This window comes from Scyliorhinus canicula, chromosome 9, assembly GCF_902713615.1.
Source record: "Scyliorhinus canicula chromosome 9, sScyCan1.1, whole genome shotgun sequence".
NCBI classification, from domain to species: domain Eukaryota; kingdom Metazoa; phylum Chordata; class Chondrichthyes; order Carcharhiniformes; family Scyliorhinidae; genus Scyliorhinus; species Scyliorhinus canicula.
This window is the reverse complement of record NC_052154.1, coordinates 96,649,111-96,664,316: the sequence shown is the minus strand read 5'-3', so window position 1 is coordinate 96,664,316 and position 15,206 is coordinate 96,649,111. Positions and strand designations below refer to the sequence as shown.

General features: G+C 49.8%; 1 protein-coding gene across 2 annotated transcripts in view; it reads right to left on the bottom strand.

The window, feature by feature from the left end:
* The window catches only part of LOC119971560 (prostatic acid phosphatase-like), a 107,632-nt gene that overhangs the window by 65,130 nt on the left and 27,296 nt on the right, over nucleotides 1-15,206 (bottom strand). For both annotated transcript variants that reach the window (XM_038807252.1, XM_038807250.1), the window contains exons 3-5: nucleotides 14,000-14,086; nucleotides 9,334-9,486; nucleotides 1,305-1,403 (exon numbers count right to left, since the gene is read on the bottom strand). In XM_038807252.1, the coding sequence (XP_038663180.1) occupies nucleotides 1,305-1,403; nucleotides 9,334-9,486; nucleotides 14,000-14,086 (339 nt within the window). The remainder of the gene's footprint in view (nucleotides 1-1,304; nucleotides 1,404-9,333; nucleotides 9,487-13,999; nucleotides 14,087-15,206) is intronic.

Genomic DNA, 15,206 nt, shown 5'->3' with positions numbered 1-15,206 from the left:
TTCCATCGATACCAGGCAACATCCTGGTAAATCTCCTCTGCACCCTTTCCAATGCTTCCACATCCTTCCTATAATGCGGCGACCAGAACTGCACGCAATACTCCAAATGTGGCCGCACCAGAGTTTTGTACAGCTGCAACATGACCTCATGGCTCCGAAACTCAAACCCTCTACCAATAAAAGCTAACATACTGTACGCCTTCTTAACAACCCTATCAAGCTGGTGGCAACTTTCAGGGATCTATGCACATGGGCACCAAGATTTCTCTGCTCATCCACACTACCAAGAATCTTACCATTAGCCCAGTTACTCCTTCCAAAATAAATCACCTCAAACTTTTCTGCATTAAACTTCATTTGCCACCTCTCAGCCCAGCTCTGCAGCTTACTGATGTCCCTCTGTAACCTGCAACATCCTTCCGCACTGTCCACAACTCCACCAATTTTAGTGTCATCTGGAAATTTACTCACCCATCCTTCTACGCCCTCCTCTAAGTCATTTATAAAAATGACAAACAGCAGTGGCCCCAAAACAGATCGTTGTGGTACACCACTAGTAACGGAACTCCAGGCTGAACATTTCCCATCAACCACCACCCTGTCGTCTTACAGCTAGTCCATTTCTGATCCAAACCGCTAAATCACCCTTAATATCATGCCTCCGTATTTTCTGCAATAGCCTACCGTGGGGAACCTTATCAAACGCTTTACTGAAATCCATAAACACCAGATCAACTGCTTTACCCTCGTCCACTTGTTTGGGCAACCTTCTCAAATAATTCAATAAGGTTTGTGAGGCACGACCTACCCTTCACAAAACCGTGTTGACGATCCCAAATCAAATTATTCCTTTCTAGATGATTATAAATCCTCTCTCTTGTAATCCTTTCTCTTATAAGAGAGTTGCACCCCCTCAGAAAGGGTGGTGGAGATCTGGGGCGCGCCCGAGTGAGAGTTACAAGAAGAGTAGGAGGCGCAGCACAAAGGCAAGAGGAAGAGCGGGAGGCGCAGGGTGGGACGTGCATGCACGACGGAGAGCGAGTCTGTGAGCGTAGTCAAGGGAAAGAGAGGTGGAGCACTTGCAATTGAGGCAGAGGTAGACTGAGAGAGGCAGAATGCGAAGGACTGGGGACCTGCATAGGCCAAGCACGAGACTGAGAGCGCAGGTGCAGGGGTGGAGCCCGAAACATTGTGTCCATGCTGAGGCGGAGCAGGCAAGAGAGGGCAACAGAGGTGAAATGCAAGTAGGTGGGGTTAGCAGAGATTCAATGCATATGTGTTGGTGAACTGTCCTTGGCACATACCTCGTTTGCCTTCAATATTTCCTTATATTCCGAACAATTCTCAGTCTCCACAGTTAACTCATCATAGCGAGGGCAGTTTCTCAATGGATACAGCAACAACTAAAGAAATGCAAATAGTTTCAGTGCCAGCATAAGGTTCAGACTCTCTGCACCCCACTGAATCCCAGATGGAGCGGTCTCACACAAGGCACCAGTTTAAGTTTGAGGGCCAATTGCTTCCTGTGCCAGGGCTACTGTACCGATATACGAGTCCCACTCTTCCCTGGACTAGTGCATGAAGCTCTGCACTCTTCCCCCTTACGGGTATACGGGCCCCACTCTCCCCTACAATAGTGAATGGAGCCCCGCACTTGCCTCCTGTACTGCTATATGGACCCCACTCTCCTCTGCAATAGTGCATGGAGTCCCGCACTCTTCCCCCTTACGGGCATACGGGCCCCACTCTCCTCTGCAATGGTGAATGGAGCACCGCACTCTCCCTCGTACCGGTATACGAGTCCCGCTCTCCCCTGTACTAGTGCATGGAGCCCCGAACTCTCCCTCGTACCGGTATATGGGCCCCACTCTCCACTGTACTAGTGCATGGAGCACCGCACTCTCCCATGTACTGATATATGGGCCTCGCTCTCCCCAGTACTGGAGGCAGAGATAAAAAGGTTGGTGGTGGTCCAGGGGAACTTAAAGGGAAAGTTGAGCACTCGGAGAACATATCCCGACGACAAAATGTACGGATCGTGGGCCTGTCAGAAGGCACTGAGGGCAAAGATGCCAAAATGCTGGGCAACTTAGTCGGGAGAGACAGCTTGCACAAACCCCCAAAGCTCGACAGAGCACACCGGTCGCTCAGACCGAAACCTAAGGCTTTTGCTCTCTCAACTGGGATGACACGGGTTTCATTAAGCAGCCGAGGGCGATTATCGCAAAGCTCCACCGATACCAGAATCGAGAGAGGATCCTGCGGTGGGCACCTGGGAAGGACATAGATTCTCAGAATCTACCAGGACATCGGGCAGATCTAACAAAACACAGGGCCGAGATTAACCGTACAAAATCAACCCTGTACAAGAATGGGGCACATTTCAGTATGCTGTTTCCGGCCAGGCTCTGGGTCACATACCAAAACAAAGAACACTAACTCCCCAGAGGAAGCAAATGAATTTGTCAGAACCAATGGCTTGGACAAGGGACAGGCACTGCAATGATGAGAGTTGTGCAGGTGATGGAACCATCAATTCTACGGACACGTGCTTGTAGGATTGGTTCTGACAAATTGCGGTTTTAATATACTTACAACAGAGCAAGCCTGTTTGCCGTTGAACTTTCGATGAACTGGCCGGCTGACTCTGTGGCACGGATGTTTATACAGCAACTCCAGGGGGAGGAATTCTGGGCGGAGCCAAGGGGGGAGCCCAGTACAAACTCTCGCGTACTCCCAGAGCTACTCCCCCTGGTGGTCAGGTGGTGCAACTGCACTTACAATATCGGTACATATATACAATGGGAACAGAGTGACATTGGTAACTTATAATACCGTGTGAATCTCATTCACCACAGCAGGGAAAGACTCTGAAAGAGCAAAAGACTCATTGGACAGCGAGCATGTTTGCACAGGACTGTGCTGCCTCGTTCCAACTATAAAGGGAAGACTGGGTCTTAGAAAGGAGCAGGGACTGGGAAGAGAAGTCAGGATTAAAACAGGGAGAACGGGCAGCCAGCTGGCATAAGGAAGAGGCTAGACCAGTCCCAGGAGGGGGAGCGGGGGGGGGGGGGGGGGGGGCACCACACTAGCAGAAATAGCTAGCACGGGAAGACAGAAAGCAAGGCCACTTCCCGGCAGGGAGGGAGCGCCTGGTCGGGGAGGGGGGGCACGGGAAGGGGAAAGCAAATAGGAATACAAAAGGAACAGAGAAGGAAAAATACGGGCTTCGGCAAATGAGGAACAGGCTGAAGAAACAAAATGGCGCCGCAAGCAGCCACCTTGGAGGGTTCCTAAACAAAGGGAAACCCCGTAGTGCAGGGCGCACCCATATGGCATACAGACAGCTGGCAGCCATGTTGGGTGCCCCCTGGACAAATGGAAACGCCAGAGCGCAGGGGTCCAGCCTCATGGTGAGAACGACGACCATGGCCATTTCTATTGGACGGCCCCATCATAAAGGGAATCCCAGAGTGCAGGGGCACGTCCAACAGGTAAGCACAGTTGATCCTGTGGGGGGGGAGGGGGGGGGGGGGGGGGGTGCAAAACTCCCCACCAGGATGATCACCTGGAATGTCGGGACTTAACAGCCCGGTGAAAAGATCCAGAATCTTCACCCAGCATGAATACCGACATTGTCTTCCTGCAGGAAACACACCTGAGGGAGAAGGATCGACTGCGGGTAAGAAAAGGCTGGGTGGGACAGACTTACCATTAATGCTACGGGACGAGGGTTAGGGAAGTAGCTATGTTGATTAGTAAGAGGACGAGGTTCACTGCTACAAGGACGGTTACAGACCCAGGGGGACGGTATGTCATGGTCATTGGTGTCCTGGAAGGGGCACCGGTAGTCCTGGTAAATGTGTACCCTCTCAACTGGGATGACACAGGCTTCATTAAAAAAGACCATGGCGAAATCCCCAACATTGACACACCACAATTGATCATGGGGGGCAACTTCAACTGTGCACAGAACCCATTGACAGACCAATCGAATCCCAGTTCGGGGAAAGGGATGGGCATGGCTAGGGAATTGGGAACATTCATGGATCTGTTGGGGGTAGTGGACGCTTGGCGGTACCTACACCTCGGTGAGAAGCAATTCTCATTTGTTTCGCCGGTCCACAAAGCATTCTCGAGGATATTTCAGTGGGGAAAGCGGTGATTCCACGAATAGTAAGAGCGGAATATTCCGCATAGTTATCTCCGACCACACTCCACATTACATTGATATGAGGTTGGACACGGACTTGCTGGCTGGAGGTCTTCGGCCAAAACATATCACAAGACATAGGCGAGTATGTTACAAAGGAAGAGTATGTTACATAGGCGAGTATATTACAAGACAGCACAGTAGCACAAGTGGATAGCACTGTGGCGTCACAGCACCAGGGTCCCAGGTTCGATTCCCCACTGGGTCACTGCCTGTGTGGAGTCTGCATGTCCTCCCAGTGCGCACGTGGGTTTCCTCCGGGCGCTCCGGTTTCCTCCCACAGTTCAAAGACGTGCAGGTTAGGTAGATTGGCCATGATAAATTGCCCTTATTGTCCAAAAGGGTTGGGGGGAGTTGTTGGGTTGCGGGCTGGGATGGAGGTGGGGCTTGGATGGGTCGGTGAAGACTCAATGGGCCGGGTGGCCTCCTTCGGCACTGTATGTTCTATGTAAATAACTGGAATGGGAAAGTCTCACCTTCCACGTTCTGGGAGGCACTAATGGCGGTGATTAGGGTAGAGATTACAGCCTTCAAGGCACATAGAGGTAGGAAATATGGGGCAGCCAGATAACAACTGATTAACTCATTCTGGAGGTCAACAGAAAATACTCTGAGGTCCCGATTGTAGAGCTTCTGGTGGAGAGGAAAAAGCTACAGATGGACTTTAACCTGCTATCCACCAGGAAAGCAGCACACCAACTCCGCCAGTCACGGGAGACCTTCTACATTCACTGGGAAAAGGCTGGCCACCTACTGGCTCATCAGCTGAGAAAGCAGACAGCCATGAGGGAGATAGTGCAGGTGAAGGATAGCAGAGGCAGACAGGTAATCAAACAAAAAGCCAACAGAGCTTTTGAGACCTTCTCCAAACCCTCCGAGGGGATGTGGGGCTGCAACAGTTCCTTGATGGACTGGACATGCCAGTCGTGGGGGACGACAGATGGGGGGAGCTGGAAGCATCAATGGGACTGGGAGAGATATTGGAGAGTATCAGCTCCACGCAGGTGGGGAAGGTGCTGGGACCCAATGGGTTCCCGGTGGATTTCCGTGAGAAATTCGCACCAGCCCTGGCCCCACACTTACGGGACATGTTCGCAGACTCACTAGCGAGGGGCACCCTGCCTCCTACCCAAACACAGGCCTCGATATCGCTGATACCCAAAAAAGGCAAGGATCAAACAAAATGTGAATCATACAGAACCATTTTGCTGCTTAATGTAGACGCGAAGATACTCGCGAAAGTCCTGGCCAAGAGAATGGAGAACTGCAGAGGACCAGACGGACTTTGTCAAGGGTAGGCAGCTAACTGTGAACATCAGGCGGCTGAATATAATAATCACTCCATCTGGGGAGAGAAGACTAGAGGTGATCGTCTCCCTGGATGCAGAAAAGGCTTTCAACAGAGTCGAATGGAAGTACCTCATTGAGGTACTGGTGCGGTTTGGGCTGGGGACAGGATTGACCCCGTGGGTGAAACTCCTGTACAATGCCCCCAAGGTGAGCGTTCGGACCAACTCCACCAGCTCTGAATACTTCCAGCTGCACAGAAGCACAAGGCAGGGGTGCCCACTGTCTGCGCTCCTGTTTGCCCTAGCAATTGTACCACTGGCGATTGCTCTGCGAAATGTAAAAAGCTGGAAGGATATCCAAAGAGGATGCAGAGAGCACAAAGTGTCGGTCAATGCGGATGATCTACTCCTCTATATCACGGACCCACAGAACGGCCTGAAAGCAACAATGCAACTTCTGAGAGAATTCAGAGCCTCCTCTGGCTACAAACTCAACCTGGGCAAGTACGAGGCATTCCCGGTGAACCCGAATGGGGGATGGAGAGAGCTGGAGGGACCACCATTCAAACTAGCCCTAAACAAATTCCAATACCTGGGGATCCAGATAGCCCGGGGCTGGACACAGATCCACTTGGGGAGAGGGGGGGAGAAGAACCAGAGTATCCCAAGTCGACACTGCAAAGAATGAAATACATGGGCGGTGTAGCCCTGCTGAATCTACAGTACTGCCACTGAGCGGCCACAGCCGAGAGGGTGAGGGGATGGATACGAGAATGAACATGGGATAGACGAGGCTGGAGGAGTCCTCCTGCAAGAGAACGACCCACCGAGCCCTCACCACGGCAGCCCTCCCATCCCGCCATCAAAGAACACAAATAGCCCAGTGGTGGTAGCCACACTGATGATGTGGAACCACAAGAGGCACTACTTTGGTCTAACCAAGATATCCTCCATGGGCTCATCTGCGGTAACCACAAATTACCTGGACCTGCCGATGGGACAGGAGCTCAGACACCTCCAAATTAAACATTTTCTCCACAAGGAGGGGGCAAAGTACTCCAAGGCCCTGAGAGACACTCTCCTAGAGAAGCTAATCAACACAAACAGTAAGGTTGGGGGGGGGGGGGGGGGGGGGGGGGGGGGGGGGAGGAAAGAGAAAGAAAGAGAGAGAGAGAGAGAGAGGAGGAGAGAGAGGAGCGAGATGAGAGGAGAGAGAGAGAGAGAGACTGTGACAATATATCCGGGTGATTACTGGATAGGGCAAGACTACCATTGGGCAAAGCCTGACAAAAATGAGAGGACGAATTGGGGGAGGAAATGGGTTGGGGACTCTGGAGCGAAGCACTGAGCATGGCCAACTCCAACTCCTGCTGGGGTCGAATGTGGACAAGGTGCAGTGGTGGTGGGAAGGAGAAGGGGTAGAGTGGGTTAGGATGGAGGAGGAATCTTGTAAGGGGTCTAGTTTGAGGGCTATGGTGACGGCAGCATTGCCAATGGCTCAGAGTAGGTACTCAGGGAGCCCAGTGGTGCAGTCCACAGTGAACATATGGAATCGGCTGAGGAGGCATTTTAGGATGGAAGGGATGTCGGTGCTAACGCCGCTGTTGAGAATCATGGGTTTGAGACAGGGGGAATGGAGTGGAGGGAAGTGGGGCTGGTCAAGGTGAGGGATTTGTATTTGGAGGAAGGGTTCGCCAGTCTGGAGGAGCTAAGGGAGAGGGTAGAGCTGCCGAGGGGTAGCGAGTTCAGGTATTTGCAGGTTAGGGACTTTGCATGAAAGGTCTGGAGGGGATTCCCTAGGTTGCCGGGATACATCCTGCTGGAACGACTGCCGATTCCGGATGTGGAAGGTGAGGGAAAAATTGGGGATATATACAAGTGGCTGGGGGAGTAGGGAGGTGGGCAGGTGGTGAAAATCACGGAGGAATGGGAAGCGGAGTTGGGAATGGAGATCAATTGGGGAGTATGGAGTGAGGCACTGCGAAGGGTAAATGGGACCTCCTCTTGTGCAAGAATGAGCCTGATACAGTTTAAGGTGGTGACTCGGGCGAGAATGAGTGGGTTCTTTCAGGGGGTAGCAGATGAGTTTGAGAGGGGTGGGCGAGGGCCAGTGAATCACGCATGCATGTTTGGGAAGATTCTGGGCCGGAACGTTCGCGGTCTTAGTCAGGATAGTGGAGGAGGGAGTAGACCCGGACCCTTTGGTGGGGATATTTGGGGATTCAGAGAAGCCGGGAGCTCATGGAGAGGAGGAAGGCCGATGTTGTGGCCTTCGCCTCTCTGAATGTACAGCGACAAATTTTGCTGGCGTGGCGGTCGGCGTCACAGCATGGTTGGGTGGCCTGTACGACTTCCTGCAGTTAGAGAAGATAAAGTATGAGTTAAGGGGCTCAGCGGGGGAGTTTGAGAAAAGGTGAGGGATGTTTGTGACCGTGTTTGAGGAGCTATTCAGGTGTGTGTTGGGGGTGAGGCCCCCCTCACCCCCAACACACACCTGAATAGCTCCTCAAACACATCCTGGACATCCCCCCCGATGAAAAAGAGGAAAAATCTGTACAGACTTTATAGTTGACTGTTGGGAAGTATGTTTCCCGGGGTGTTTACTTGCTGTAACCTGCTTTGATACAAGTTTGTAATAAAATGCATTTTTTTAAAAATAAAGTGATGCACAGAGCTCACCTGACCTAAACCCGAATGAGCAGGTTCTTCCTGGAGGTGGAGGACAAATGTGAACGGTGCCCGAGAGGCCCAGCCAACCACACCCACATGTTCTGGACATGCTCCAGACTTGTCAGTTCTGGACAGCCTCCTTCGAGGTGATGTCCAAGGTTGTGGGGTGGAGCTGTGCCTGAGAGTGGCAGTCTTCGGGGTACTGGATCAGCCAGATCTTCATATGGGAAAGAGGGCGGACGCCCTGGCTTTTACATCCCTAATCGCCCGCTGGAGAATCCTGCTCGGCCAATGATCAGCAGCACCACCCACAGCTGCAGACTGGCTGGCAGACCTGGCGGGAAAGGGAACCCAAGGGAATCACAAAACAAAGCATGGGGACAAAGTGAGGAGGGGAAGGGTCATGCTGCGCACCCCCCCACGATAAAAAAAGAAAAGCCCCATTGGCATTGTCACTGGACAAGTAAACCATAGGTCCAGAGTAATGCTCTAGGGGTCCAAGTTCAAATCCTGCCACTGCAGATGGTGAAATTTGAATTCATTAAAAATCTGGAATTAATGATGACAATGATTGTTGTAAAAAATCATCTAGTTCACTAATGTCCTTTAGGGAAGGAAATCTGCCATCCTTACCTGGTCGGGCCTACATATGACTCTAGGCCCACATGTGTAAACAGGGGGGACAATCTAAAGCCTAGATAGCATTGATGAGTTCATGTCTTGCTTGGGTCACTGTCTGTGCGGAATCTGCATGATCTTCCTGTGTCTGCGTGGGTTTCCTCCGGGTGCTCCAGTTTCCTCCCACAGTCCAAATATGGGTTAGGTGGATTGGCCATGCTAAATAGCCCTTAGTGTCCAAAGAAAAAAAGGTTAGGTGGGGTTACTAGGATAGGGTGGAGGTGTGGGCTTAAGTAGGATGCTCTTTATAGGGGCTGGTTAGACTTGATGGGCCAAATGGCCTCCTTTCCCACTCTAAATTCTATGATCTATGAGTCGATCTTTCCACACAGTCTTCAGAATTAAAAAAAGGTTCTGGTCCAGTATCTTCGACATTGTTGGGATCTGACCAGGCATCCATAACAACTGGTATATGGGCCCCACTCTCCCTGTATATGTATATGGTGCGCTGTTCTCCATGCACTCAACATTATGGGTACTTGCCTTTTCATCTTTCACAGGCACAGTATGCACGGGAATTGGCTGCCACTTCAGTTCAGGGTTGAAGATCTGACCTCCGTGTGGTGGATAGAGACCAGCGAGATCTGACTCAGCACTCATTAGAGTCCGGTCGATATCTGTACTCCGAACATAGATCTACAGGAGAGAGAAAACAATTGCAAGTGTTTGAAACACAAGTGACAGCAGGCCAAACAAGGCAGGTCCTTGTTGAGAGATTAACCACCTTCTTACCAAGTCCATCAGTCTTCACAACAAAATGACATTCAATTGTTTCCATGCCCAATTTATTTCTGTCATTTTCATGCCTTTCCTGGAAACTTATTCCACAACACTGGGTATGTCCTGTCTCACCGGCAGGACAGACCCAGCAGAGGTGGCAGCACAGTGGCACACAGTCGGGAGGAAGTTGCCCTGTGAGTCCTCAACATTGACTCTGGATCCCATAAAGTCTCATGACACCAGCTCATTCACAGGCTGCTGATCAATATCCTGCTGATTACCACATATCACCCACACTCAGCTCATGAATAAATACTCCTTATGTTGAACTGAACATCACTCGGAGGAAGCACTGAGGTTGGCAAGGCTGCATAATGTACTCTGGGTGACTATTTCAATGTCCAGTACCAAGAGTGGCTTGATAGCATGACCGAGCCTCAAAGGACATAGCTGATAGACTGGGATGCAGCAGATGGTGAGGGAACCAACAAGAGGGAAAAACACACTTGACCACAGCCTCACCAACCTGCCTGCCATAGATGCATCTGTCCATGACAGTATCGGCCGAAGTGACCACCGCACAGTCCTTGTGGAGACAAAGTTCCGTCTTCACATTAAGGATCTCCCCATCGTGCTGTGGTACTACCACCGTGCTAAACGGGATAGACTTTGAACAGGTCTTGCAACTCAAGACTGGGCATCCATGAGGCGCTGTGGGCCATCAGCAGCAGCATAATTGTATTTAACCACAATCTGCAACCTCATGGCCCAGCATATCTCCCACTCTTCCATAACCATCAGGCCAGGGGATCAACCTGGGTTCAATGAAGAGCTCAGGAGGGAATGCCAGGAGCAACACTATTACCTAAAAATGAGGTGTCAACCTGGTGAAGCTACAACATAGGATTATTTGTGTGCCAAACAGTATAAGCAGAAAGTAATAGACAGAGCTAAGCAATTTCACAACCAACAGATCAGATCTAAGCTCTGCAATCCTGTCACATCCAGTCATGAATGGTGGTGGACAATTAAACAACTCATTGGAGGAGGAAGCGCCACAAATATCCTGATCCTCAATAACGGAGGAGCCCAGCACATCAATGCAAAAGATAAGGCTGAAGCATTCACAACAATCCCCCTGCGAAACTGGGGACCTCTGGAACTGGTCCACTCTGCCAGAAGTGCCAAGTGGACGATTTCCAGAAGTCCCCAGCTTCACAGATGCCAATGTTCACCCAATTCGATTTACTCCATGTGATATCAAGAAACGGCTGAAGACACTGGATATTGCAACGGCTATGGACCTTGACAATATTCCAGCAAAGTACTGAAGACTCGTGTTCCAGAACCTACCACACTATTCACCAGGTTGTTCCTGTACAGCTGCAACACTGGCATCTACCCGGCAATGTGGGAAGTTGTGTCCTGTACACAAGTAACAGGACAAATCCAACTCAGCCAATTACCACCATCGGTCTACTCTCCATCATCAGTGAGGTGATGGAAAATATCCACATTTCCTACTGTCGAACATCATGAACAAATACATTTGCATCTCATGATTGTGGCCATATACCAGAATCATTCACCTTTGTCAAATTTAAACTTCCCACTGGCATGATTTCAGAATAGCCTGATTTACAACTGCCTTTGAAAGGTGTGCACCTGGTGACCTGAGCTTAGAGGGGAACATGGAATTGAATGCATACAACCTAGTGCAGTGCTTGCTAGGATCTCATAAGGAAGTGGCTCCGGAGATTCAGGCTGCGGAACAGGAAGGGAATGGTCAGAGCCAAGACTCCACAGAGTCTTCTTCATGAATGACTTCTGGTGAAGGGGCAAGTGTAGCAGTGCCAGAGAGAAAGGCACCTTGGGGCAAGGGATGCAGTGTGCGTGTGGGGTGAATTGGAAAAGCATTTCATGATTGAAAGCATCCCGTACCAGCCTCCCCGGACAGGCGCCGGAATGTGGGGACTAGGGGCTTTTCACAGTAACTTCATTGAAGCCTACTCGTGACAATAAGCGATTTTCATTTTCATTTCATTTCACCACCTTTCCTCAGGGTGGTGTCCTAGACCCAACCATCTTCAGCTGCTTCATTAATGACCTTCCTTCCAACATAATGTCATATCCAAGACAGTTCAATATCAGCTCAACTGCCACAGTTACAGTCTGAGTTCTGAAGAAATTAGACCCACCCAAGCAATACTAATTCTTGTGAGTGCCAATAATTGTGCCTGCCTTGATAACCCCTCATATGCAGACTTCAAAATCAAAACCAGTGTTATGGGTCCTTCAGACCAAATGGGCTACTGTGCAAATTTGAGGATTCTCTAGTGGCGGATGGGCATGGATCACCCATTGAGGGTCACACTCCGAACACCCAGCATTATAGTTATTTAGGCATGGAACATTAACCACCCTCAGTTTAGGTGCCGTCAGAGTTACTCAGCTCCTGACTTCATTACAGCTTAGTTCAAACATGGACAAAAGAGCGGAATGCCAGAGGTGAGGTGCGAGTGATTGCCCTCGACCTCATTTGATCAAGTATGGCATGGCATCAAAACTGGGAATCATGGGGGAACCCCTTCACTAGTCGGTGTCATGCTTAGCACAAATGAAGATGGTTGTGCTGAATGGAAGTCAATCATCTGAGCTCCAGGACATCATTGCAGAAGTTCCTCAGGGTGGTGTCCTAGACCCAACCATCTTCAGCTGCTTCATTAATGACCTTCCTTCCAACATAAAGTCAGATGTGGGGATGTCCGCTGATGACTGCACAATGTTCAGCCCCATTCATGACTCCTCAGATAATGCAGCAGTCCACGTGCAAATGCAGCAAGATGTGGACAATATCCAGGCTTGGGCTGACAAGTGGCAAGTTACATTGGCACCACACAAGTGCCAGACAATGACCATCTCCAATGGAATCAAACCATTGCCCATTGATATTTAATGGCATTATCATCACTGAATCCCCCACTATCAACATCCTGGGGTTTACCATTGACCAGAAACTGAACTGGACTAGTCTCATTAATACTGTTGCTGCCAGAGCAGGTCACAGGCTAGGAATCCGGCAATGAGTAACTCACCTCCCGAATCCCCAAAGCCTGTCCACCTGCTACAAGGCATAAATCAGGAGTGTAATGCACTACTCTCCACTTGCCTGGATGAGTGCAGCTCCAACACCACTCAAGAAGCTCAACACCATCCAGAACAAAGCATCTGCATGTTTAGTACCCCTTCCAAACATTCACTCCCTCCACCAACAATAAATGCTGGCCAAGCCAGCGATGCTCACATACCGTAAATTAATTTAACAGAACACTCCATGTTTTGAAGGAGACAGCAAAATTCACTCCCCCTCTTGCTTGTTGAGCTATTCCTTTGAAGTTACCCTACATGGCAATGGCGTAGACGGTTTAGTGGAGTTATCTGTTATCCTTCGCTGAAGATCACTTCTGTTCTGACGATGGTGGGGAGGGAAATGTGGTCGACTGCAAGCTGCCCGTGCTTGCTGCCATGACCTCTCATAGGATCACTCTCTGAAACTGATCACACCTTCTGGCTGTGGCACACAGGCAGATTGGTGCGAACATTCTGTCACTGAGTGCTTTACCACCAAATGAAAATTCTAAGACCACCAGGCAGCAATCACTGACATCAGGAAGAACCTCACCTTTTCCACATTGGTGTTAGAAACCTTTTAAAAAGATACACCTTCATCTGCATAATTGTTTTTTTTTTAAATGGCAATGTGACTTGGTCAAATTTGATGAAGAACAGGCCCGACCCTGAAAAAATAATTGATAATTATGGCATGCTGTTAAACAATGAATGATTTTTAAACTAAATGTAACATCTTAGGGCAGCTCAGTGGTTAGCACTGCGGCCTCACAGCTCCAGGGTCCCGGATTCAATTCCGGCCTTGGGTGACTGTGTGGAGTTTCTCCCAGTGTCTCCATAGTATACAGTCCAAAATATGCAGGTTGGGTGGAATGGCCAAGTTAAATTGCCCCCCAGTGTCCAAAGATGTGCAGGTTAGATGGGGTTACGGGGAGAGGGTGAAGAGTGTACCTCGCAGAGTGCTGTTTCAGAGGGTCGGTGCAGACTCGGTGGGTTGAATGGTCTTGTTCTGCACTGTAGGGATTCCATGGTTCTATGAATTTCTTGCTAGATCTCGTTCTGTGAGGTCAGCAGCAAGCGACCATGATTTATCACTGACCACATTCTCTGGGCGAGTGTATCCACTATTCTATTGAACACCAGCTCCATTTGTGGTTCCCTTATTCAAATGCCTGTTTGTTTACACTGAGTTTTGACTTCAAATTACCAGCACCACAGAAAATCTCAGAAAAAACTCTCTTCCATCTGAGTTGAGACATTTGTTTAAAGAATGACATGATCCCTTCATTCAGCCGCTCACCTCTTCCCGCTCGTACAAGGAGTTGAGGAAGCCTTTGTAACGACGTCGCAGATACTGGCCCAGCTCGTAGTGTTGCTTCATTCCAACCTGCAAAAAAGCCAGAGAAATCCTGATCATCACGGGAGAAGAGATCAGTAGCAGACTTCAACTTCCAATAATCCACCTCAACAACAGGCTCTTCCAAATCGAGATCCAGCACAACGTGTACACACACCACCCAGCAAGCGCATTGACAGTGAGTACGCGCATTACCCAGAGTGGTAATAGACAGTGAGTGTACACGTCATTCAGCGAATGCACACATCACGCAGAGTGGGAATAGACAGTGAGTGTACACGTCATTCAGCAAATGCGCACATCACGCAGAGTGGGAATAGACAGCGAGTGTACACGTCATTCAGCGAATGCGCACATCACGCAGAGTGGGAATAGACAGTGAGTGTACACATCATTCAGCAAATGCGCACATCACGCAGAGTGGGAATAGACAGTGAGTGTACACGTCATTCAGCAAATGCGCACAACACGCAGAGTGGTAATAGACAGCAAGTGTACACGTCATTCAGCGAATGCGCACATCACGCAGAGTGGGAATAGACAGTGAGTGTACACGTCATTCAGCAAATGCGCACATCACGCAGAGTGGGAATAGACAGTGAGTGTACACGTCATTCAGCGAATGCGCACATCACGCAGAGTGGGAATAGACAGTGAGTGTACACGTCATTCAGCAAATGCGCACAACACGCAGAGTGGGAATAGACAGTAAGTACACATATTTTTAAGGGCAGCACGGTAGCATTGTGGATAGCACAATTGCTTCACAGCTCCAGGGTCCCAAGTTCGATTTCGACTTGGGTCGCTGTCTGTGTGGAGTCTGCACATCCTCCCCGTGACTGCGTGGGTTTCCTCCGGGTACTCCGGTTTCCTCCCACAGTCCAAAGATGTGCAGGTTGGGTGGATTGGCCATGAAAAATTGTCCAAAATTCTATGATTAACCTAGGACAAAAGTTCGGCGCAACATCGTGGGCCGAAGGGCCTGTTCTGTGCTGTATTTCTCTATCTATATCACCCAGTGAGTCATGCGACCAAGTGTGTAGATGAGGGTAGTGCAGTTTTTTGATTTGATTTATTATTGTCACATGTATTAGTATACAGTGAAAAGTATTGTTTCTTGCATGCTGTACAAACAATGCATACCGTACAT